General features: G+C 37.2%; 1 protein-coding gene across 1 annotated transcript in view; it reads left to right on the plus strand.

Moving 5' to 3' along the window:
- THSD7B (thrombospondin type 1 domain containing 7B) overlaps positions 1–26,869 on the plus strand; it is an 808,984-nt gene that overhangs the window by 706,790 nt on the left and 75,325 nt on the right. Inside the window, exons 16-17 of the mRNA XM_087435109.1 lie at positions 6,716–6,849; positions 14,554–14,704. Coding sequence (XP_087291235.1) covers positions 6,716–6,849; positions 14,554–14,704 — 285 coding nt within the window. The remainder of the gene's footprint in view (positions 1–6,715; positions 6,850–14,553; positions 14,705–26,869) is intronic.

The following is a 26,869-nucleotide window of genomic DNA, read 5'->3' on the forward strand; positions in this document are numbered from 1 at the left end:
AATACCCTCTGTATTTGGGCTGTGTGTGACATCTTTGAAGGAGGCAGGAAACATGGGGAAGGGGAGAAAGTACATGCATGGCTTGGGGCCACACTTATTCAGGCTCAGTACCCAGCCCCCCACCCCCACCCCCACCCCCACCCCCACCCCACCCCCACCCCCGCCATGGGGAGGAAAATAGGACTATGTGGTTTACAGAAATGGCTTAGCTGTGCATGGATGTTGGTCTTGATTTTGATGACTCAGTGCTTAAAAGATCATCAGTGATATTCAGGCTGGAGGGAAGGGGTTAAGTGCTAGAGACCATTAGAAAATGAAAAGTAAGGAATCTGGAGTTTACAACTTCTCAGTGAAAGACATTCTTCAATATTTACTTTTAGAAAAAGGCCTATTCTATACAACCTATCTTTTATCAAAATATAAACAGTAATGTGATTTTAGGGCGTAGCCTCCTTGTTAATCTATTTCTTCTTTCCTTTATATGTAAAGGCAGTAGTTCCCTGAGTTTTTGATATGAAGACCTTGTGCTCTTAGTCTGCCTGGATTGAGAAACTCTCTAGCAATTTCAAATTCATCAGTGTTTTCAAATGAAATGAAAACTTCATTAATCATAACATCACCTACATTCCTTTGACAAGTGGTGGTACAATGTGTTGGAGATTGTATTATTCATTGAGACTACAGACAAAGTTTGCTATGAGAATGCGTTCATGGGCCCCTTGCAATAATGATACAGTTCTCAGGATCTGCACATCCAGCTCAGAAACCACTGTTCTTAGGAGTTGAGGAACTTAGCTACCATCATTATTATTCAGATAAACTTCCCATTGGCTTTAAAGTTCAACTTGTCAATAAATTTTGCAAATAAAGCTCATTTGGCATTATTAGGTTCATTTTTAGATTTTTTAATGTCAAAATTAAAAAGAAAACATATAATGCATACTTAAAACCAATGGTGAATCTCACAAACTAAGCTCAGGACATCCTGAAAAAGTCTTTTCAGTTACTATGTAGCTAGAGAAGTATGTGAAAACGTCCCGGAAGAGGAGGGCAGTCAGGCCTCAGACTTGAACATCTGGGCTAAAACTGACAATTACCCATACCCCCGAATATGGATCACTGGACTCGAGATCTCCAGACAAATCTGACTCTGAATGCTGCCCTCTTGAGCAACACATAAGCACAAAATGAGAGACATAATGGTTTTTCCCACAGATACCAACTTAAAAACATTTATGGATTTTTTTAACCCACAGTCTTTACACAAAGAATTGCAACCGTCTAAAAGACCTAGTCCTGCTCTTGCTTTAAACATGGAAGTTAGTTTTCTGAGACACTTTTTGGATTTTTGAAATTGTGAAAGGAGACTCCATACCCGAATACTAGGGATGAGTTGCTTATGCAATATTTTTTCATTAAAAGTAATAGGCATCATCTACTATACAGACATCTTTGAAAATCCTTATCCTGGTTTTTCTTTTTCAGGAATTTATAAATATTAGCATTATCTTCATCCTTGAAAAGATGTTCTCAGAGCATGGTGATGTGCCCGAACAAGATAAATAGCCAGTGCCCGTGCACTATTGGCATCACCAGAATGGGATTCTCAGATATTCTCAGTTTGAGTACCAACAGAGCCATTTATAAGCCATAAATGACTAACTAAGCTTCTTCAAATTTTAGTTATTTTTACCTGTAACTAGGGATCATACCAACCTCACCTAACTCAAATGCTTGTGATGATTGAGACCTGAAACATAAAATATCTTATATAAGCTGTAAAGTTCTATACAACATTATTGTGGTATCATTGATGACCAGGGACTGTCAACGGGCACATTGTAAAGCATGTGGGTGCAGTTGTGTGAGGACTGAACTAGAGCATCGTGTATGTTACATTGTGTACAAACAGATATAAATACATGATTAACAAAAATAGAAGCAAAGGATGATTTGTGTAAATGTGATCCTTTCCAGTCAGTCAGAGAATTCATAATGGAGGAGAGCATAACTTCGTTGCTGATTGAATAAGAAAAGGGGCAGAATTTGGTAAGTTGAGGGAGGGTGTAGCCCAGAGGATACTTCTGAAAGAAAAGTGTGAGCCCTGGAGGAGGAAAGAGAGGAAGCATGGACAAGTGGAGAAGGGGTAGGAGGGAAGTTCTTTGAATTAAGGGATAAGGATCCTAGACCTGATCAGAGGCAAATTTGTATATCTTATGTTGAGGGCTCACAACATTTGGAGGAGAAGGGAACCCATTATGCTTTATTGATCTCACCACTTCTGGAGACCAGTTCCTCTCACATTCCAATAGGACAGACCCTGCCTCTGACTTACAAGAATCTTTGGTCCCAGATGGGCCTTTGAACTGATTTCCAAGTTCTACTAAGTAAGTGCCCAGTGTGGAGGTCCCAAGCCTGAAGATTTTACCTGAATCATGACTGGCAGCTTCACTGGAGTAAAGAGTTATTGCTACAGAAAATTGGAGGCCATAAATTTTCCTTTTGTTTTTGTTTTATTGTGGTTCTTGTTGGATTGTTTGCTTTATTTGAGCTTTTGAACCCTAAGACTGATATGCAATAATGACATCCGCTGAGCCCCAATGAGACCCGGCTTCCAAATTTATGCCAGGGAAGTCAGTCTGTAGTTGGAGAGTGATATCGGAAAACAATACTTAATTAAACTGATCAATTGCAATAAGCAGAGGCTTATTTAATAAATATTACAAGACTGACTCAATGAGTGAGTTTATGATATGACTCTGGAACTAGCAAAATTATAAAAACACAATTCCCCAATGAAGAAGTAATAAATAGGACTCATTACTAGGAGAATGAAATGTTACTTCTCTCAGAGGATTTAGATTTTTCAGTGGCATTTTTTAGCATCTATGGCCCTATTAAACTCTGTTATTTTCTTCCTAATTTGTGCCATTTAGAAATGATTTTCATTTAACTTTCCCATGGCTCATTTCTTTCCTTCAGAACATTTCCATATGATTCCCTGATAAAGTCCATGCTTTAACACATTTCCATTATAAAACTATAATAAGCACCAAGTAAACAGCAATATGAAATAGCCAGAACATAAAAGACTGACAGGAGAAGAAATTGGACATCTGGGTAGTTAATTTTTGTTCTTGAATGCCTGCTGCCTTTTTGCCTCTTGTGGGTGTTTTTGATCCTCTAGGTAAGATTCCTCGCCTGATGGACAAGGACTCTAAAGAGACAATTCTCACAGTTCTTAAGGACAGCTTTCTTTCCCACAACAAAATCATCAAGCAGCACATTTTGATGACATAGTGATCGCTAGTCTTTTTTCTTTGTTTGTTTGTTTTTTTTTGGTGAGGAAGATTGGCCCTGAGCTAACATCTGTTGCCAATCTTCCTCTTTTTTTGCTTCAGGAAGATTAGCCCTGAGTTAACAACTGTGCCAGTCTTCCTCTATGTTGTATGTGGGTCACCACCACAGCATGGCTGACGAGTGGTGTAGGTCCACACCTGGGATCCGAACCTGTGAACCTGGACACCAAAGCGGAGCATGCTGAACTTAACCGCTAAGCCACAGGGCTGGCCCCCAATGTGACTGCTATTCTTCACCAAAGCCCCATAATGGAAAGAAAAAGTTTTCATTTTTGTTTCTTTTTTGTCCTTTGGGCTTTGTAAAATACCCCTGACATGTTCCATTTAGTAGACCTGTTTTCTCTAGAAAATTAAGTGAGGGCCATTTAGCAACCTGAGCCTCTTCAAAAATTAGTTTCAATTCAACAAATACTTATTGAGCATCAGACCCCCCCATCCCCCATGTCTTGTGAAACACAAACATCATGGAAACTTAGTCCCTGTCTGCCTAAGACTCACAATTTTTTTCAAGTAGTCACGTGAACAATTCTGATAGTCCAGGTCTGGCTTTGGTTACGTCCGGAAGCATATTTAGGTGTGGAAAGTGCAGATTGTGTTTCTGTGAGCGTATTGTCTCAGTATTATTTAAGGTACAAAATACAATCACGTGTCACTTAATGACAGGGATATGTTCTGAGAAATACGTTGTTAGGTGATTTTCTCGTGCGAATATCATAGAGTGTACTTACACAAACCTCAGTGGTGTAGTCTACTACACACCTAGTCTATATGGTGCTAATCTTGTGAGATCATCGTCGCGTATGTAGTCTGTCATTGACGGAAATGTTGTCATGCGATACATGACTGTAGTCATGGTCATTAAGACTAAGGTGGGAAAAAGAGCTCAAGTAGTATGAGAGAACAGGAGACATGTGGAGGAGTCAAGATGATGACTTTATCGAATGTGTTTGCTCCCCCAGCAACCCACAGCGTGGCGCTAACCACCACCGCTGTCCAAGCTCTGTACGTGTGCACCCTGATGTTATAAGCTGACTACAAGTCTGCTTAAAACTGAGACTGTCACTGAGTAACAAAGACGTGCCAACTGGAGTCATGAGAAAAACCTTGTGGAAGTGGTGGGATTTACTTGGGCTTTGGAGGAAGAGCAGGGGTTTGTCAGCTAGAAGTGACAGTATAAGCAATATTAAAATGGCAGACACATACAGGGGAAAAAAATCAAGTAAATCCATGTGTCTGGAGAATCTTCTTTAAGAGGTGCTGTTTTTTTACACCATTAGTCAAGAAGGTGGGTCAATGTCTTCCTACATAGACCTGCTCCCTGTCTTCTAATAGCTTATCACTGAGGTTAGCTACTCTGCTACAGGTATAGATCTCTGCAGCCATAAAGAGTAAAAACAGTAAACCGATATATGGCCAGCCATTCAAATGTGTGTCTCAGCAGTACATGCAACTGAACAGATTTTCATTTTCCATCTGACCTTGGGGCTTTATATGGGAGGGAGGGTGGATATGTAAGCTCTGCTTGGTATTGACAGCTTTAAAAAAAATCTGTGCATCTCAGAAAGGATATCCCATCCATTTACTCTCAGATTCATGCGTGAGGTGTGGGAAAAATTACTTTTTAATTAATTTTTTATCCACCTCCTGTTAGTGCAAAGTGCTTTGGCAGAGTTTCTTGTATTTCATATGAAAGGCAAAAAGCTTTCTTTAAATTGTCTAATACATATTAAAGAGTTTATGGAACAAACCCATAAATTCAATGAAAGCTTCATTTCCATGATGCCATTGGGTTGGCTAAACTCTTAGCTGTCATCAGCTCATTTTCCTGGTGTCTGTTCGGTTGGGGTCATGTCTTTCCATTTTTATAGATTTTTCTCTAACCTCTACTCCCCTGTATGTTTTTTGGAAAGACTTTTCTCCTTTACAAGTTATCACCTCCCTGATTCTAATGTAGGTACTGCTTCTGACCCTTTCATTCTATCTTGTCAGCATTCACAGCATGAAATGTGATGATTTTATTACTTAATTCCTTACTTTCCTCACACCCATTTCCACTTCTATTTTCCCATCTCCTTTCATTTTGCCCTCACATATTTTTCACTTGGTGATTTCCCTTATCCTTGTGCACCCTACATGAGAGCGCCAAATAGAACCCCACAGTTAAAAGTAGTTTCTGACATTATTTGCAATTCTTAAGATGTAGTCTCACAAATAACCTTTTCTCATCTGATTTCCATCTAACATGCTGACAGTGCTCCAATCTTGTTTTTTGGTTATCCTGTTACATAGTGCTTTCCCTTGCATTTAGTGGGAACTTGCAAGTATTGGTTCTGTTTGGATAGCACTGCCTAGTCATCATTTACAATTTCATGGAATTAGAAAGGCAGGGGGAGGAAAGAGCTTAAATTCTTATTTAAATGAAAACCATTAATTAACTATTTTGGCAATAGGATGAACAACTCTTCATCAGCATGCTATACTAGAGCCATCCTTGTGATCTAGAGTAACATACACACAACGGAGCAGTTTTTTCTTACAAGGGAGAGCGCTCCGCTCCGCTCCTTGTTGAAGAGTCATGCATTTTAAATTCAGCCTCAAAGAGGCAGACAAACTCATTTGACTACTCATTGGGATACAATTTCAGGAAAAAATCATCACAAACAAATGCACAGGAAGTAACCTAAGAATGCATTTACTGTATTCATTGTTTATACCATAAATTTGTAAGTATTCATAGTCAGTAATCATGCACAGCCTCTAACAGTTTAGCAGTTGTTTGTCTTGCTATGCTCTGAAAACATCCTACGGATAGCTAAATTCATATGAAGCCACAATGCCCAGTAGGCTAAATGATTGCCTGTTAGCATTGATCATTTAGGGGCATAAAAAGAAATTTCCGGTGCAAATAGTACCACTTTTCTCATGCATTCTAAGAACTTCTTATATTCAAGAGTAAATTTTCCTTACATATATTTGTATCAATTGATATCTTAAAGTACATCCGAGAATACGATATAACTGAGAGCTGGACCATCTAATAGATGCTGTGTGAGCTCTTTGAGGAAATGAAATGATAATGAAATTCCTGTTATTGGTGGTAAGACATGACTGTCCTTCGTTCCCTTCTGTGAAGGCATATCATCATATTTTAGTTGATTTCCCCTGTAAGTTTCTTTAGGCAAGTCAGTAATTTCAGAAAAGGCAAATGTATCTTACTTTTTGGGAATGTAATTTGGCTGTTTGGGCCAGAGCGTCGTTCTCAGTTTATGTTCAGCAGGCATTATTAAAAGATAGGCTATTTTCCCATAACTTGGATAGTTCCACATAATTTTTTTTTCCTTTCCTGTTCTTGACAGGTGCATGAGGCAGTCCCATGTTACAGTGAGTGCAATCAGTATTCCTGGGTTGTAGAACACTGGTCTCCATGCAAAATCCACAATGAGCTGAAGTCCCTGCCCTGTGGAGAAGGAACGCAATCTAGGAAAATCAGGTGTGTGGAAATGGAGACATTTGGGAAATGGAGCAGTGGAACTTACATATTTTAAAGGTGTTGCTTATCCAAGTACACTCTGATTTTCAAACCATATACTCTGGCTTTTGCTCATCTTTAAGTATCCATGGAAGCATATGTGCCCTGAACTGCAGTGGGATTCCCTCTGCAATGCAGCCACAGTCCTTACTGTTTTCTGCAAATGATTTCACTGGGAAAGCCAACTGTGTGGAGCAGGCTGGCATCCTTCTACTGATTCATGGCCATCACTGTTAACAAAGTAGGAGATTTTGACTATATTGACATGTCTGTTTTTTGCTCTATGGTTAGCAGAGTTGATGGACATCATCTTCTAATTTTGGGTGTCAATATATTAAAAAGGTCAATTTAAACCCCCACTATTAGCCTTGGAAACTATAGCCTGAGAAAACTTACGAACAATAGTGACATATTTTCATATAAAAAGAGAACATCTCTGAAAGATTTTAGTGAATGCTGGGTTATTTACTGAGGGAGCTTGTTTACAATTTTTCTTTTGTAAATACAGCAGTGATAACCAAAGAAACACTTGGCCTGAGTTCTTCAAAATGGTCTATTTAGAAATGATTTGGGAAGAAAAGCATGATTTCCTTACCATTATTGACGATAATGGCAATAAACGTTAGAGAGTGAACAAGCAAAAGCTAAAATATTAACGATAAACAATGATTAGCGTGTAAAATAAAGAAGAAAACATAGTAGTCAACTATTCAATTGCATGAGTATAGCGTATCATTTTGCCAGGTTTAGGAAGCTCCGTTTCAAATGGACAGACAGTGCCCAAATCGGATAACTTCCTCCTGAGTTAACCGTTAGATTGAAGTCAGTTACCAAGGCAGAGCCTACTTATATGTTTTGATCATTATTCAACATCAGTGAACTTACTTTATTCAGTAAGTCAGTATATGCTCACCATATCTGAGACTTAGTCCCAATGTGCAAAATCACTGGAAGGCATGTTGGAAGAAATAGCTGTTGGCGAAATTGCAGAGGTGCTCCTCATCACCAACCCAAGCAAGTAGACAAATTGTCTTTCTTTCTCTCTGTTCTTTGCCCTTTCCCCTGGGGACTGGTGTGCTCAGGCTATCACAAACTTTGGGCTTCTACCTCTTTCTCACCAAAATCTGTATCTCCTGTGTCTTATTCTCTCATGGCTTTGAAAAATGACTCACCAATCTGGCTTCTGAGGTAATATGTAAATGAGCTGTGGCATCTCTCATGCTCATCCCAGCAGGCTTCCTAGCAGCATTAAAGCAAAATCTCAGGAGAGAGAGGAAAGCTCTAAGAGAATAAATTACTACTGACAGGATTGTGGCAGGTCGATTGAGGAAAAACACTTGAACAAAAGGGCCTTTAAGCCATACCTCTCAACTCAAACCTACAGCGCCTGATATAATAAAAATAACACAACTACCGAGTATCACTCTGTTATGGACTGAACTGTGCCCCCACAAATCTATGTGTTGAAGTCCTAACCCTAATACCTCAAAAGGTGGCTGTATTTGGAGAAAGGGTCTTTAAAGAGGTACTTAATGTTAAATGAGGTCACTGGGGTGGACCCTAATCCAATCTGAGTGGTGTCCTTAGAAGAACAGGAGATTAGGACACAAACACACACAGAGGAAAAGACCGGGTGAAGACACAGGGAGAACACAGCCATCTACAAGCCAAGGAAAGAGGCCTCAGAAGAAACAAGTTCTGCCAACTCCTTGATCTAAGACTTATGGCCTCTAGAATTGTGAGGAAATAAATTTCTGTTGTTTAAGCCACCCGGTTTGTGGCATTTTGTTATGGCAGCCCTAGGAAACAAATACATACCCACTGGGTTACATGCTTTATGCGTATGATCACATTTAAATATGTGATGCAGATTTTCCAAGCATCTTGCATTCCAAATTATTATTGACCTTAATTGGCTGCTGTTATAATGAATGAAAGAGCTCATCTGTTCTCTTTCTTAAAACCTCCAAACTGGAGGGCATCTTCATGATTCATCCATGACTGCAATCATTTATTTTTATTTATTTATTTATTTTTTTTAAGATTTTTATTTGTTTATTTTTTTCCCCCCAAAGCCCCAGTAGATAGTTGTATGTCATAGCTGCACATCCTTCTAGTTGCTGTATGTGGGACGCGGCCTCAGCATGGCCGGAGAAGCGATGCGTCGGTGCGCGCCGGGGATCCGAACCCCGGCCACCAGTAGCGGAGCGCGCGCACTTAACCGCTAAGCCACGGGGCCGGCCCTGCAATCATTTATTAATTGAAAAAATATTTATGAATATTTGCCTTCTATTCTCACTCACTGTTCTAGGGACTGGGGATTAAAAAAGTAAGCAAAAAAGTTTCTGTCCTCAAAGAACTTACAAAATAAACACATAAATTAACACATAATGGAATGTCTTTGCTATGAAATACCAAGAAGAAAAATGAAATTGCGATGGAGTAATGGAGAATACTATTTTGGAGAGATTGGTCCGCAAAATATTTGGGGAGAGACCTGAATGAATGTAAAGATCTATAGAAAGAGAATTCCAGGGGGAGGGAGTGTCCAAAGCAGGAACCTTCTTGGCTTGTTAAGAAGATGTCCCATATGGCTGGTGCTGGTACTCAAATCATGTAGTCCTCTACAGCAAAGTAAAAGGATATTATTCTAACTGCAACACGAGGCTATGAAAAGTTTGAGACAGAGGGAATGATATGCTCTTATTTACATTTGAAAAGGACCTTACTGGATGCAAAGAAGGTATTTTGGTATTTGGCATATAAGTAGAAGCAAGGATGAAGGTTTGAAGGCCATTGCAAAATTCCAGGTGAGAGAGATTGAGGGTCACATTGGGCTTAGGAATAGTGAAGGTGGTGAGCAGGTCACATTTGGAAGGTATAGACTACAGGATTTGCTTATCAAGTAATTATAGAATGTGGAAGAAAGAGAAGCATCAAAGATGACTACTGAGTTTTATAGCTTGAGAAATCATAGTAATGATGGTGGCATTTGTGGAGAAGAGGAATATCAGAAGTAGGTTTGAGAAATAAAATCAAACGTTAGCTTTTGAGCACATTAAATTTGAGATAATATTAGCCTTCCAACTGAAATATTACAGTCTTGAATTCAGAGAGAGATGGGATTGTATAAAGTTGGGCATCAGCAGCTTATGAATTTGATATATAAATAAGAAAAGACTTAAGAAATTGAGCCATGGGGAACTCCAACATTCGCAGATTAGAGCAAAGAGAAAGAAATCTACAAATGAGACTGAGAAAGAGCCAGTGGAATAGGAGAGAAACCAAGACAATTGGAAGATAAACAAGAGAATTTTCAAGAAAGAGATAATAATCAATTGTTTCAAATGGTTCTGGGAGGTTACTAAGATGAGAATTGACCATTGAGTTTGGTAACGGAGAATCTGTTGATGATCATGATAAGAGATTTCTCTGTATGGTAATAAAAGTGTGATTAAAGTAAGTTCAAGAGGTAGTAATGGAAGGAGAGGAGAGAAAGAAGTGGAGTTAGTGTAGGGGAGGAAGAACTATTCCTCTACCCTCTAAGTCCTTCTGGCTGGTCTAAGAAGTAAATTGACATAAGACAGAATAACTGGAGAAAATTTTAAAAAGTTTAACATATATATATGGGAGAAACACAAGAAATCTGAGTAACTTGCTAAAAGGGCCAAAGCCACCACCTTAAATACCATCTTCAGCTAAAGACAAAGGAGGATGTTGGGAGTAGTGGTTTGAGATTTCAAAGGGGAGGAAGGCAATTTACATGGAGATGGAAAAGCAAATGTTTGATAAACAAATGTTTGCTGGGCCATCTATAGACAATGTGACCCTGAGAGACAGAACTTGGATAAAAATGTGCTTAGCAAAGATCCTCCCAGAGTTATCTATGGTGATGGCGTGTCTTGGAACAGGCCTTTTATCTTGAATTCTTTTAGGCATTTAGGGGAAAGGTCAAAGTTTCTTTCAGAGTCTTTGTCCTTAAAAATAATCAAGCCAAAGAGACACATTTTGGGGTGGACAATTCTGATCTCCCACAAGAGCAAATGTAGACGTACTTTATTTAGAGTAGTTTTGTAATGAATTTAAGTAGAAATGAAGTAATGACTGAAGAGAGATGTGGCAAGGAAATTGATGACACAGGATATGTAGAGGGTAACTGCAGGAGTGTTTTCATTTGAACACTTTCAATTTCAGTCTTTTTAAGTCTTTACTCTTGGGCTTGTCAGAACCCCAAGAAAAGTCTCTTCTTGAATCATGTGTGAAGCAGATAACCCTAGCAGCCAGTGTTTTGGGACCCCAATGAAAGAAGGCTGATGTGGTAGACAGAACGATGGCCCCCAAAGATGTCCATATTCTAATCTCTGAAATCTATGTATATGTTACCTTACATGGCAAAAGGGACTTTGCAGATGTGCTAAAGGTAAGGTCTTGAGACAGAAAGATTTTCCTGGATTGTCTGGGTGGAACAATTCATTCAAAAAGGAGACAAGAGAGAAAGAGAGGAAATGTGACTACAGAAGCAGCATAGAGAGATGCAAGGCTGCTGGCTTTGAAGATGGAGAAAAGGACCATGGCCCAAAGAATGTGGGTGGTCTCTAGAACCTGGAAAAGGTAAGGAAATGGATTCTCCTCTAGAGCCTTGAGGAAGGAATGCAGCTGTACCAAAGTGCTGAGTTAGCCTAGTGAGATCCATGTTGGATGGCTATACTACAGAATTGTAAGATAATAAATTAGCATTGTTTAAGCTACTCAGTTTCTGGTAGTTTTTTCACTATGTTAACTTTTACTTAATCCTTGTTTTCAGTAGGATGTACCCATCCTTAAGAGGAACATGTGTTGTTAAACCCAAAGTCCTTCTTTGTGACCTTCCCCAGATTAATAAACCTTCAATAACCTGCAGTGGTAGAGGAGGCCATCGCCTAGCTGTGTGGATTGGGGGAGGGGATCTGAGGACCTGGGTACTTCTTAAACATATTTTCAATAAATCCTCCACTTTTTCAGCCTCACTTTCATCCACATTTCCAGAGGTACTTGGTGCCACAGATTCCCAGATATTTTATGTGTTCTGTGATATAAATGGAGTTACTTTGTTTTCTCTTGAAGGTTTAGTATTTAGTTTTCTTGGAGTGCTAAGGCAATTACCACTAGCTCATTTATTTTCCATTTATTGCCTTTGTCCTCTTCCATGTTCTTTATCCTTGTAGGGTAATGCCTTTCCCTCCCCCTTGATGGGTTTTTTTTTTTTTGGTAACAAATTCCTTTACTATTGTTTTTGTGGCATATTGAGAGTGAACAAAGACTAATGCTGGACACTATTTTTTTTTTTTAAGATTTTATTTATTTATTTATTTTTCCCCCAAAGCCCCAGTAGATAGTTGTATGTCATAGCTGCACATCCTTCCAGTTGCTCAACTGGACACTATTGATCAGAAGTCTTACCTCTTCTTTCTCGGTGAGATAATAAAAGGATATCAGCTGAAAGTGTGCAGGCAAGAAGGAAAGCAATCTCCAGCTTTTAAGTTTGTCCAGAGAAAGACATGTAAGACATCTCATGGTCCCTCCTTCCACTATTGACTATCACCACAGGAGAAACTAAAGTCCGTAGATACCTGTATATCATGCCTCCCTACATTAGAAGGCATTACTCACATCTTCTTTCTACCATTCTCTGTTAATCTCCTTTATACAATGTATAGTTTTTCATTATTTAGCACCTCATAAAGCTTATTTTATTATGTACCTGGTGATAGACTTTGCAATTTTTTAAATTTTTTAAGATTTTTTTTTAAAAATTTTATTTTTTTGTAAAATGAACTCCTAATATGTAGGATAATTCATTCCAGCATAGAATGATTTGGGGAGCACCAAAAGCTCTCCAGGCATCCATCTTAAAATGCTTACTTCTTGGCTGTGGCATTGTGTGTGAAATTACTGGATCAGCAAATGGCACCACTTATCTCATCATCATTGTCATTTTCACCTTCACTTTGATCATTATCACTAGAAGAAAAGATTCATAACAATAGGGATCTTGTCTGTCTTTTTGTCAGTTCTGTACTGCAGCACCCAGACGAGGGCCTGGTGCATAGTAAGCCCTCAAAAATAATTAATGAATGAATCATTATTAACAAATAATTTTGTATCCCAACACCTAGCAAAAGAGGCTTGCACATAGCAACTCTTTATTAAACATTTTTTAGAAAATAATTTTAAAATAAACTTCTAATTGAAATATAATATAAATGCAGAGAAATGCCCACATCATAGGGATGCAGCTTGATGAATTTTCACAAGGTGAACACACCCATGTAAGCAGCCCAGAGCCCAAGAAACAGAATATTACCAGGAGTACCTAAGCCCCAATCGGTCAGTAACCATACCCCCAAGGGTAACCATTATTCTGACTTCTGACATTGTAGATGAGTGTTGCTTATTTCTTAACCTTATATAAATGGAATGATACAGTAGATACTCTTGAGTCTAGCTTCTTTTGTTCAACATTGTATTTGTGAGCTTCAGCCACATGTGCTTTCATGTGACAATAGTTCATGCATTCTCACCACTTTTTTTATAGCATTTAATTTATGAATTTACCACAATATATTTGTGTATTGTACTGTTAACTATTTTGACTATTTCTAGGTTGGTTGATTATGAATAGTGCTATTATGAACATTTTCAGTCAGTTTTTTTTTGGTGTACGTTTGTATGCATTTCTTTTGCGTATGTAAATAGAAGTGGAATTGTTGGCTTACATAGTATGTGTATGCTTAGTTTTAGTAGACACTGCCAACTAGCTTTCCAAAGAGTTTATGATCCAAACAGCAGAGTAAGAGGAGTTACAATTACTCCACATTCTTGCCAACCCTTGATATTTTCCATGTTTTTTATTGAAGCCATTCTGGGGGGTATAGAGTGGTATAGCACTTTGGTTTTAATTTGATTGAATCAATAGCATGATTATTTATCTTATCTTTGCCAGCACTTGTCTCAAAGTCTGCCACAGAGTAGACCAAGCAACTGTAATATGTGCATCTATACTGTGTGTTCAATTGCTGCATGAAAATGCCTGCTCATTGCCCTTTGGTTTTTGATACCAAAATTCCTTACTGAAATGCAGAAAATACCTGAAGGAAAAACATGTTCAATTATTTTTCACATTACTTTGCCATGAGCTTAAATGTGTTGGATAAGACTAGGGAAGTTTAGATGATATGAGATAGAAGTCTAGGGAAGGTCTCAGAGAGTCACAGGAACTATGGAGGCTCTAGCTATTACAAAGTGATGGATTCATTCAGAGAAGGAGAGCCTTCAAGATTTGTTACAATAAAGAGAAAATTCACTTCATGCTGGACCTGAGTAACAATCTTATAGGTCTCTTTAGGTGGAGAATTCCTCAAGGATGACAATTTTCTCTCCTGCTTTGTCTTCCCGTTGTCTTCCCATTGTTCTCTCCTGCTCTGCTGAATAGAGGGTTCTGCACTGAGTTATCACTCCACAGGGCTGACTGGCTAAAGAGGGGATTTTTTTTCTTCTGGTTTTTCTGCTGGTCTTATTTTATGTTTAACTATTGTTGAGGGGTAAGTAGCTATGATACTATAACTATTTTAAATTGACTCTTCACTGTCTTAAGTAATCAAACTATCTTATGATCTTGCCTTATAGATGTATGAATGCTGCTGATAGTGAAAGTGGAATAGTGGATAACAGCCTCTGCAACCAGGATGAAATTCCTCCAGAAACCCAATCCTGCTCTCTTCTGTGTCCCAATGAATGTGTCATGTCCGAGTGGGGACCTTGGAGCAGATGCCCACAGGTAATTTCTCTTCCCTTCACAATGCCCTAGTCTCCAGTTCTGCCTTCCCTCTTGTTCTGTATAAATTCACAATGCTACTCCAAAGCATTATTCTAGTAACATGGGAAAATAATTTTGCCTAAGAAAGCAGAAGAAAAAGAACTTCAGCTAGCAAGACTGAGCAATTTAAAATGCCAAGGCTTCTCTTAAGGCCTTTATCATGTGACCATGAACAAGGAAAATGAGCCTATAATGATTACTAGGATTCGAACGCACACCCATTGTTAGAGGGGTCTTCTTTAGTACCAAAATGATTCTCATTATAATCTCTTGGTTCTGTTCCATTTTTATCCTGGCAGAATCAATTATATCTCAGTCGCTCAACTCCACTGTGTAATTTACCTTCTGTTAGTGATGATCTGTTTTTGCCTTTTGCTGTTTTCCCAAAGATGAGGTGTTGTTTTGCCATGTTCTTCTTCCAAAGCTGTCAAAAAACCTTTTTTAAAGTCTAAAGTATTTGTCTTTATTTTTCTTCTCTTTTAAAAAATGGAAACATAACAGGAGTATGGCAAAATATTCTTCAAGAAACGTGGTTTAACTTAATATTCTCAGATGGTAAATTCTAATTTTAGACGAGTATTTGTGCCTAAAAAGCTAAAACAACAAACGAGGATAAGGAACGTGTTAAATGGCTCCAAAGATTAGGCAAGGAAGAATTAGGATACTTCGAATTCAAGGATAACATTGACAATTTGTGGAAAGATTGTGTAAAATCTTTGTATGGAAATGGACAATATTTTTGAAATCAGTTAATATTGTGTATTTGCAGTTTTTAATTACTGATTCCTTATTACTTATTGCAAACTTATCATTGACGTTTCTATAATTCTATTCTTGAAAGAGCTTTCTCTTTGTTATTCTTTTTTATTTGTTGAGTTCTTTTTTGGGAGTAGGACAAAACAATATTAAGATGAAGAGCTATCAATAAGGGGGAATTTGTAGGCATGGAATGCTTTCCCTACTTAGTCATTTATTTTGTGTGTAACTTGAATATAATGCCAGTTAACATTTATTGAGTAGTTACTGTATACAAGGCACTTGTAAAAATTATTTATTTTTTTATAAATAATTTTTTATATAATCCCTTTATTCCTTGCGCCAATCCTACTAAGTACATCCTATTATCAGTCCCATTGTATAGATGAAGAAACTGATTCTCAGAAAAGCTAAGTAGCTTGCACAAAGTTCCACACTGAATAAGTGATGGAGCTGGGAGTGAACCTTATTCTGTCTGATGAAGCCAGAGCCTTTGCTGTTACATCTGTGGCTCACTTGTCTTTGAAGAATTAAGGTAGATTTAGACTCAATACTTCTCTTTTTTTGTTGTTTTTTGCTGAGGAAGGTTCACCCTGAGTTAATATCTGTGCCAGTCTTCCTCTATTTTGTATGTGGGTCGCCACCACAGCATGGCTGACAAGTAGTGTAGGTCTGCGCCCAGGATCCAAACTCACAAACCAAGGCCACCGAAGTGGAGTTCACAGAGCTTAACCACTAGGCCACAGGGCTGGCCCCAATACTTCCCTTTCTGTAAGATGCAACATTTATTTTAAAAACAAAGCAAGTTATTTTAGCTGACTGTATGATTATTTCATGACTAACTACATATATTCACACTTTAGAAAGTGTGGTAGCATATACTTTTTATTAATCAACTTGCAGAAGAAGTAGCAACCTGAAGAAGTTTAATTAAATGTAGAGGTCGTGATCTTTCTCACTTCTTTTTTCTAATTTTCTCACAGACGACTCCATTAAGCTGTAATCACTTTCCAATGAAAACGTTGCCCTCTTAAGTCAAGATATCTGGCCCCTGAGCTAAAATGTTTGTTGTAGGAGCATTTTATACAATGTTGTGATGGCCTGGCATCCTGTGTTTTTTTCCTTCGGTTTCTAAGAGGCAATTTTCTCTAAGGTTTGCTTTCTTGAAGATAATGACTCTATTTTTGAAGTGTTTAGAAATTGGAGATAGAAAAAATATTTCAACCTCCTTTCTTGTGTCTAGAAGATGACAGACAGTTACTCGCTTGTCAGCATGAGGTGAGAGTGTTGTTCCTTCAACTGCTTATGTACCTTCAAGTTTCATAATAATAATAATAGCTATGACAACAACAATAATAACTTGCACTGAGCACATCTTATGTAACCAGCACTGCTGGAGTTTCATAACAACACTATGCTATGATGTTAGACACTTGCTGATAGTAACTCAAGTCTGTTTGACCACAATGGCCTTGTTCTTTCTCAGATGCCACGCTACTCTAAAATGTAAATAAAGACTGTAAAATGGGGAAAAAAATGGTAATCAGGGCTCACACCTGATTATTTTCTCTATGTCTAGATATGTTGCATAATTTTAATAAATTGCATCATCTTATCATAATGCACCAACGTCATAGGTGCTTAAGCGTTACTTGACGATGATCATGATCATGATTATAGCAGAGTTAGCAAGCTGGATCTTTGCGCCTGAAGTTTAGTTAGCACTTTAATGTGCAGTTTCTGTGAAAAAGAAAACAAGGATTGTATAATTTTTCTCTATACCATGTGCTGATTCGCAGATTCTAAATATTGGCCATTAATTTACCAAATTCTCCTTAGCTAGTCGGTAGTGTGACACATGTTAATGAAACCAATTCACTGTGGGGTTTTTTTCTTCTCCTCCCCCTCCCCCTCCTTCTCCTCCAGCTCTTTAGAGCCAAACACATAAACAAACAAAAAACAAAACAAAAAACAAGCTCCAAAGAAACCCTCAGAATATTTCTGAGAGAAAAATATAATTCTTTTGTATATCCAAAAATACTCTGAAATTTATACTTTGTTTTAGCTATAAAAACTATATGTAATATGAAATAAGCTTAACATGTTTTTAAACATGGCAAACAAGTAGATTTGCCAGTTAAGTAAAAGAAACTTAGCAAAACGAATTAATTAGTTAAAACTTTTCTTGAATTCCTAGTATGTGCCCTGCACTTTGAGGCCAAACATATATGACAGAGCATCACTGCCACTGAGGAGCTTCTGGTCTTCAGTTTCTCTATAAATACATGTCGTGTAGGTGTAGCAAAGGATCCAATAGCTGGCTAGCAGTGTTTATTAGTTTACACCATGTTCACTAATTAAGTGGTAGTCACTATATAAAATGATTAAAAGTGCACTTCCTAACTTCTGGGTCAATGATTTTCACAGTAGTACACACAAGAATCATCTAGAAACTTGGTTAATACACAGCTCCTCTGCTCTACCCCAGAGTTTCCAATTCAGTACACCTAGGGTGGGGCCCGTTAATATGCATTTCTAACAAGTTTCCAGGTAATGGTAATCCTGCTATTCTGGAGAAGACTCTTTGAGGCATAAGGCTCTTGGGCATTACATCCAAGTCATGTTCTTTCTCATTCTCACTTTAATTACAATTATTTGTTGTTCAACATTGAATGAACACCTATTATTATGTGGAAACTCGGCTTATATTTACAGGTGCTTTCCATGTGCCAGACAATGTGCTTAGCACTTTATATTTGTTATCCCACTTAATCTGCACAATGAAATAGATACTATTATTCCCCAGAATTATAGATGAGTAAACTGAGTCTCAGAGAGGTGAGTAACCTGCTGCTTTTAAAGAGCTAGTAAGAGGCACAGTGGCTTTTAAGCCCAGATAGTCTATGCACTCCTAACCACTACAAAAGACGTAAAAGCCATCCTTCCTGTCCTCAAGAATATCGTAGCCCGTAAACTCTGTTGTCTCTTTTTCTGGTTTACTTTGGTTATTGGGTTTGTGAAGGAAGATATTTATAAATTGAATAATCTGCTTCATTTGAATAGTTTACCAAGGAAAAGAGTCACAAAAGAGGGTGTGATCTGATGCCCTGGAACACTAACTGGCTGTGATTGTGGCCAAATTACTTAAACTTCTGAGTTACAGGTACCCCGTCAGGAAGATAAGGACAATGACAGCTGTTTTTTCAGATTGTTTAAGGATTAGAGATATGTATAAAGTGAATAGCACAGAGTGTACCTTAAGACAGATTTGTTAAAGAAAAAAGAAGAAGCAGCAGCGAATCAAAACTCCCTTTGGCATTGTTTACAGTGTGGTTGAGAAACAGAAGACAGGTAGCTGTACGTTTTCTAAGCCATACAGGAAATACTGCTTCCCCCACACGAAATGAGTTATTACTTGATCTTACAGAAATAAATGTCACCTCCTTTGCTGAAAAATGACTTATGCCAAATTTAATAGTAGTCCTCAAAAATAAGGCATCAGAAAGATAATTATGAATGAACGAGTCACTGCACTCATGATAACTGCCAACTGCAAACCATACCAAAGAGCAAACAAGACAAAGGCGTTAAAAATTGTATTGGGACCATTTTAACTGTATTGGGAAAAACTGGAGACTATAAATGGATCAAGCAAAAACAAACACCACTCAAGGCAGAGTTTAAGGAAAATGGAAAATCATGAGTTTCAGTTATTTTCATGTTCTCGTTTTGTCTTGTTCTCATAATACATATGTATATATATAATTTATTTTTTGACTCCAATATGCTCACTTCTCTAGAATACTTTAATGTGAAAGGAAGCTTATGGAATGGTACATATAAAAACAATATATGCAATAGTGTTCACTCATTAAAAGTATGTGTGTGTGTATATGTACAAACACGTATGTGCAAATATATATGTATATATTTAATAGTTCCTTGTTTATTACCCAGTATACCTCTTTTATCTACCTAATTTTTTCCAATTTTTATCCTTATCCTTCGGACTTCAAAATTATACTGATGAGTATTCACAGAATCATATATTCTTTAAGAGAGGTTTATAAATTTCTGAATTCAGAAATTGCTCATCTCCTGACATATCTGAAGACTATATGGCTCTCTTCATTTATGCTACCAAAGAGGGTCTTGGAGATGAATTTCCAAATTGATGTATACTTTACAGAAGCAAACCTTTGGAAACCCTCTCCAGAAAGATGACTTAAGTTTAGCAAACCTACTTGAGTTTTGATTGATTCACTTCCGGCTGAATGCATCAAAGTCTGGCTAGAACTGTAGCCAAGCATCGCCTTACACTGTGGGAACTGGAGACTCATTTAACAGTGCTCCAAATGCAACCTCATGATCAAACAGTAATTCAAATCCTTGTATTATTAGCAGGACAACCTCTGAAGAAGAATCACAGAGGAAGACTTTGCAAAGAGACTACATAGGGCTTAAGTGTAATTCAGTCTGGATTCTATCATAGTCTTAATATTGTGCTTTCAAAATACATCTTATTTCTATACTTTTCTCTTTTCTCTAATTCTTTATGTGTGCAGGATACACTGGTGAAAGCCAATGCAGATATATCCTGGCAGATATATACTGCTATTACTCCTTCAGGCAAAGAAACTGCTTTAAAAGAGAAAGATAAATGCAGACCAGTTTACTAAGTGCTCCAGAATTAAGCATTTGTGGTTAAGAGAAATACCTCTTTTTCATTGTGCTCCGGTGTTATTTTTGGCAAAGGCTGTCAACAATGACATTTTATTACTAACAGTGATGACTCAGCATTTTCAACACCTTATGTTTCCGGGGAAGCAGATTACCCCAATATTTACTATTAGTACTCAGCTCCAAGCGCTGCATCAGCCTCTTCTCACAGTCTATAACATGCAGATGACAACCTGTATTTGTCTCTGGAAGGCATGCCTAATGGTCATGACCCTCAAGCTGCCTAGTGCTTTTCTTCAACTCAACTGAAAGCCAGAGAAGGGGAATGATGATAATTTTCTATATTATGGACTGCAAATTCTGGTTGCTTCAGCTAAATTGATATTGGCTCTTGTCAGAAGCCAATAATTCATTACCCAGTGTGCAGTGAGGTTTAATATCACTTAGAACCATTCTTACTTCCAGAACCACATTAGGCCCTGCAGAAAGGGAGCCTCATTTCACACAGTGTAGCAGCAAATGACAATCCTCTAAAAGCAGTCTTTGGGCTGCTCCCGTTTTTCAAATTTAATATGTTTGTTATCATTCTTTCTTATATAGTGTGATTTCTTTAAATCTCACTATCACCAGTTTGGAGTACAAAGTAAGGGTTCCATTGCTCTCTGGATCTCTCTCTGTCTCTCTCTCTCCCCCTCTCTCTTTACCTATCTATCTTTATCTTTATTTCTATTTTATGATAGAAATTCTCAGAAAAAATAGTATAATGATCCCCATAGTATAATGAGTTGATCACCCAGCTTCAACAGTTGTCTACATATGACAATTTTATTTATTTCTTCTTCTCTATTTCTTATCTCTTCTCCTATAGATTACTTTAAAGTATATCCCACACTTCATATTATTTCATCCACAAATACTTCTATATGTCTTCCTAAGAGATAATGACTAATCACAACAACAGCAAAACATAACCACAATGCTTGTTTACACACTGTAGGAGTATATTTTTAAAAAGTTAAAAACATAAGTCATACAAAGTCAAAAATTAATTAACTTATTAATGATTAAACCAACATGATTGTAAGGCTGGTTCAAAGAAAATTGGAGAGGGCAGAGAGCTTTTACTTCTAGCAGTGATGGACTATCACTGAATTTATTTGGATTAGATTGGATTTATACTTCCATTGTAAACAACTAAAAAAAGAGCAAAATATATAAGACAACAGTTTTCAGACATTAGACAACAGGTAGCTTGGAACTATGATTCTGAAGGAAGAAAACCAAGTGAGATGAGCCTTACAATCACCATAGTTTCTGGATGGAGATACTTTCTGGATGGTGGTGCCAGGAATGAGATCTCTATAAGAACATAGTGAGAGCCGGAGATCAGATGTCTGAGAGGTAGAGAAGCTGAGATTTGACGGGCAAAATACTGAAAAGGGTTTAGCAAGGCAAAGAAAGAAATATAGGTGTCTATAAAGGGATCTCTGAGTTCTTGGCTAAATACTAATTTGCACATGCATGAAGTGAAACTCGCTGAGTTCAGGCGAAGAATGTCTTCTGGGGAGCTGTAATGTGTACACATTCCAAAGCACACACAGATCTGGGAGACATTTTAATTCCATCCAGCCAGATAGAGATACCTCTTCAAGCCCTCAGGCCATTTGGTGATGACCCAATGAGGGTTATGCCTTAGGAAGAGACCTACATTAGCCCTCGAGTAAAGTCTACCTTAGAATTTCCCTAATGGTATTTAAAGACAAACCTTGTAAGGATTAACCTGATCCACAAGTAACTTTACTGCCTGCCAAAACAAACTTCAACACACTTAAGTGGAGTTGGAGGACAAAAAGTGGAGGACAAAAAGCCCCCAAATTCAACAAGGTAAGAGTCACAATGTCTAGGAGTGGTTAGTGACTAGAAGGGCATGATAGGGGCTTAGGTAGTGCTGGTAATATTTTATTTCTTGAGCTCTGGTCTGGTTGTACAGGTGTTTTCACATTGTGAAAAGTCATTGAGCTGCATTCCTGTGATATGTGCATTTTCTGCATGTGTCTTTTACCTAGTTACTATACATATGAAGAGACAAATTGTGATCTATAAACAAGAGGAAATCCAGTCAATAGAAGCAGAACCAGAAATAACCGATTATGGAAATTGAAGATAAGGAACTTAAAAGCAGCAATAATAAATATTTTAAGTATGCTCTGGGATTTAAGGGAAAATATGAACATAATGAGGAGTGAAACAGAAGACATTGAAAAGAATCATATGGAACTTTTAGAGAGTTAAAATACAGTATCTGAAATGAAAAATTTACCAAATGGAGTAATAATACATTAGACTTTGAGGAAGAAAAGATGAGTGAACTATAAGACATAGTAATAGAAACTACGCTAAAGCAAAGAAAGAAAAAAGACTGAAAGAAAACTAGTTGAGATTAATTGATTTGTGGAACATTAACAGGTGGTTTGATATAAGTGTAATTGGAGCCCTTGAAGGAGAGTAGGGAGTGGACAGAAAAATATTTAAAGAAGTAGTGGCTGAAATTGTTCTAAATCTAGGGCTGGCTGTAGTTCTCAGAGAATATTATCTGGATCATGTAAGCCTGGTTGACAATATTCTGAGGACAAAATAGGGCAAAATGCTAGAGGTCTCAATGTTTTTTATACAGGCAGTCTTTTACTTAAGCACTTTATTTTCAAAATGGTAGTTCTGTGCTCAATGGTGCCTAGAGTCCCCAGTGCAGAGAATTCTGTTTTACCCTTTTTTAAATAATAAAGTTCTAGTCTTTAGGTAGAGTTGAGGAAGGGAGGCATCTGGCTATGCCAAATGGGCAGAGGCTAAGGGGTGGGGGAGATGTCTAATTACTTCAAAAACACACTTTCAATCAGTACTCTACTTTTGAGCCTTAATTCCACCTTCCTTTTGTGTGTGTGTGTGTGTGTGTGAGGAAGATCAGCCCTGAGCTAACATCCATGCTAATCCTCCTCTTTTTGCTGAGGAAGACCAGCTCTGAGCTAACATCTATTGCCAATCCTCCTCCCTTTTTTCTCCAAAGCCCCAGTAGATAGTTGTATGTCATAGTTGCACATCCTTCTAGTTGCTGTATGTGGGACGCTGCCTCAGCATGGCTGGAGAAGCAGTGCGTCGGTGCGCGCCCGGGATCTGAACCTGGGCCACCAGTAGTGGAGCCCGCGCACTTAACCACTAAGCCACGGGGCCGGCCCCCCACCTTCTTTTTCAGATGTACTTGCTGCTCAAATTCCTAGTCTTTTGAGGCTTTACAGCACAAATCAAGTTTATCATCAGTTTACTCATGGCTGATTTGGGATTCAGTACTCTCAGGTCAGCTGAGGCAGTTATCCCATCACTTTTCCAGTTTCCTAAATTTTTTACCGTTGCACATTTACATCATCATCATCATCATAGTTATTTGTACAACTTTAAAAACAAATTCCTTTACTCTCATTTTAATCCCTTTAATATCGTTTTAGTGCTATTTCTGGAAGGAGTTCTGTTTAATTTGCCATCTATAGCCAAAATCTTTATCAAATGAATCTTAACACAATTTATGGTATCTCATGCCACAGAAAAGTATTTAGTTTTTATGAAACTAAGTTTCTTTCTTGCTTAGAAAATTCACAGATTTACTATTTTAAAAATGTTTCTAATACTTTAATTGCTTAAAAATATATAAAAGATATTTAATTCATCTGGTATTTGGTTTTGTATATGGTATGAGATAGGCTTTTTTATTAAATTCCAAATGAGTATTTCTCCACTGACTTGTTTCTGTATTCTATATTCTAGGTATTTTTTGTGTTTGTTTATGAGAGTTTTCTCATATTTTTGTTGCATCCAATTGAATTTTTCATCACCATTATTAATGCTTTTGTTTTTCCATGTGCATTTCTAATTGGTTAGTTCTAGTATCTAATTTAACTATTGGGTGTTATGTATAACTTACATCCACCATGTTTTCTAAATTTTCTTATTAATTCTACTGGCATTTTCTTTACTAGTTCACATGCTTAGGTTTTCCTCATCATGTAACCTATGCAGAATCATAGAATCTACAAATAATTTTTTTTTTAAGGAAGATTGGCCCTGCACTAAAGCTGATGCCAATCTTCCTCTTTTTCCTTTTTTCTCCCCAAAACCCCAGTACATAATTGTATGTCATAGTTGTAGAGTTGTAGCTCTTCTATGTGGGATGCTGCCTCAGCGTGGCTTGATGAGCAGTGAGTAGGTCCATGCCCAGGACCTGAACCAGCGAACCTGGGGCTGCCGAAGCAGAATGCGTGAACTTAACTGCTACGCTACTGGGCCAGCCCCTACAAAGAATTATTTTTAATCTATGTTTTTTGATATCTACATCATTTTTTCTAGACATATTTTATTAGCAAAAACTTTCTCAATAATGCTAAAATCAAATAAAAATCATTTCAGTCTTTTCTTGGTTTTAATCATAATATGATGTTTGAGCCATTTTAAATAATACTCTTTTATTCTCATGTTTAAGAATTTTCTCTAAATTTCTTTTAACATATATGTAACTATAATATATCTGTATAAGCATATATGTGTTTTCAGTAATGACTACTCAGTTTTGTCAACTGCTTTTTAGTATCACTGATATAATTTTTAGAGTTTGTCCTTTATAAATATTATGATTTTAAAATAGAGCTTCCAACTTTGAAATGTGCCTTTATCCTTAAAGTAAACTCTATTTGGTTATAGTTTATCATCATTTTAAGCAGTTCAAGATGTTTCTCTCTCTCTCTCATTTTTATTCCTCCCATCTTCACATATTGGATTTAATATTATGCTAATTTGGAAGGTTTCCACATTTTTCCTTTCGCCAAAACAATGTTTTAAAATATAAGAGTTAGTTCTTTGAAATTTTAAACACTTTTGGATCCAGAATATATTTCAATGGTATATTTTTGAAAATCTTTCCCATTTCTCTTGCAGTTATTTTCTTTTGAAATCTTCTACTTCTTGAGCCAATTTTATTCATTTATATATTGCATGAATATGGCATGTTTTTTGCTAAATTTAAAAAATTAATTCAAATGAAGTACATATATAATTTTCTCTTTTAATTCACTTAATCTCATGTATCTATGATTATTTCCTTTTCCTTTTTACCACATTCTGAAATATATATAGTGTGCATATGTGTCTGTGCGTGTGTTTCTGGCATTTTGACACTTTTATTCTGCTCCATATATTAATATTCGACTCTTGTGTTGTCTGTTTTAATTCATATAGCTTAAATATATATTTTCAATGTTTGAGCAGATACAGTCCTGTCATTTATTTTTCTTTTCCATTTTTGGGCTATTTCCATATCTTATTATTCCTAATAAAACCTCTAACATTTTTATTAAACTTTGAAGGAAAAAATACTTGGATATTCATTAAATTTTTATTTAATCAGTATTTAATTTGAAAAGATTTTTACCTCATTCTATCCATTTTAAAATATGGTATATTTTTCTTTTTTAATCATGAAACATTTTAAGCATAAAGAAAAGTACAGAGAATTATGAAAATAATACTTTGGCATCCAAATTCCAGCTTTGTAAAATCTTAACAATTTGTGTATTTCATTTTTGGGGGGCTTCAATGCTTTTTTACATATCTCTATGAAATTTTGTGGCCTTCTTTTTTTTTTTTTTTTTTGGTGAGGAAGATCAGCCCTGAGCTAACATCCGATGCCAATCCTCCTCTTTTTGCTGAGGAAGACTGGCCCTGAGCTAACATCTATGCCCATCTTCCTTGACTTTATGTGGGACACCACCACAGCATGGCCTGACAAGCGGTGCGTCGGTGCACACCTGGGATCTGAACCCGGGCTGCCAGCAGCGGAGCGCGCACTTAACCACTATGCCACTGGCCCAGCCCCTGTGGGCGTCTTTATATAGGCATTTTGTATTAAGTTTATACTTAGGCATTACTATTTTAAATGACACTATATACTTAAAATGTTATTGCTGGTGTAGAGGCAAAGTTTTGGATTTTCTTTTATTTTTTTCATATTTCTACTCATTTCACTAGACTTTTATATTTGCTCTTTCATATTTTGGGTCTGTTGGTATTTTAAGAGAGATAACTATATAATCTCAAATAATGAAAGTGTCATTATTCTGATATGTGTGTATAATTTTTTTTTTATCAGAGCTTATGTAGTGGGGCAGAGCTAACAACAACCATGACTAATTATATACTAATGTGTTTGGGCATCTTTGTCATATTCCTGAGTTTCACTGCAACGTTAAGTATTTCACAATTATTGTGACTATTGGATTGAGATAGATAATTTATAATAATTTTCTTTTGGCTTCAAGGAACAAAAGATCAACACCAAACCTAAGCCCAAGACCACCAAATTGACACTTGTATTAAAAAAATTATAGGAAATGGAAGTGAAATTATTGTCTCTTGAGTCCACATCTGTCTTCCATGGTCCTCCTGATTTTTCTCTTTGCTGTCAGTACCTGTGCTTCACTTTGCATGTCTGAGCTGTGCTTTCACTGTTCCTTTTCTCTGAATGGTAGTCCTGATATTGTCTTGAGCAAGTCCTGGGAAGAGCTAGACCATTGGCTGAGCAATTTACTGTGGCTAATACTGGGCAAAGCAGTTTTGGCCAAGACACAGAAGCATGGGGCACATGGAGCCTGA

The sequence above is a fragment of the Ceratotherium simum genome, chromosome 9 (assembly GCF_057802395.1).
Source record: "Ceratotherium simum simum isolate JZ-2026a chromosome 9, ASM5780239v1, whole genome shotgun sequence".
Taxonomy (NCBI): domain Eukaryota; kingdom Metazoa; phylum Chordata; class Mammalia; order Perissodactyla; family Rhinocerotidae; genus Ceratotherium; species Ceratotherium simum.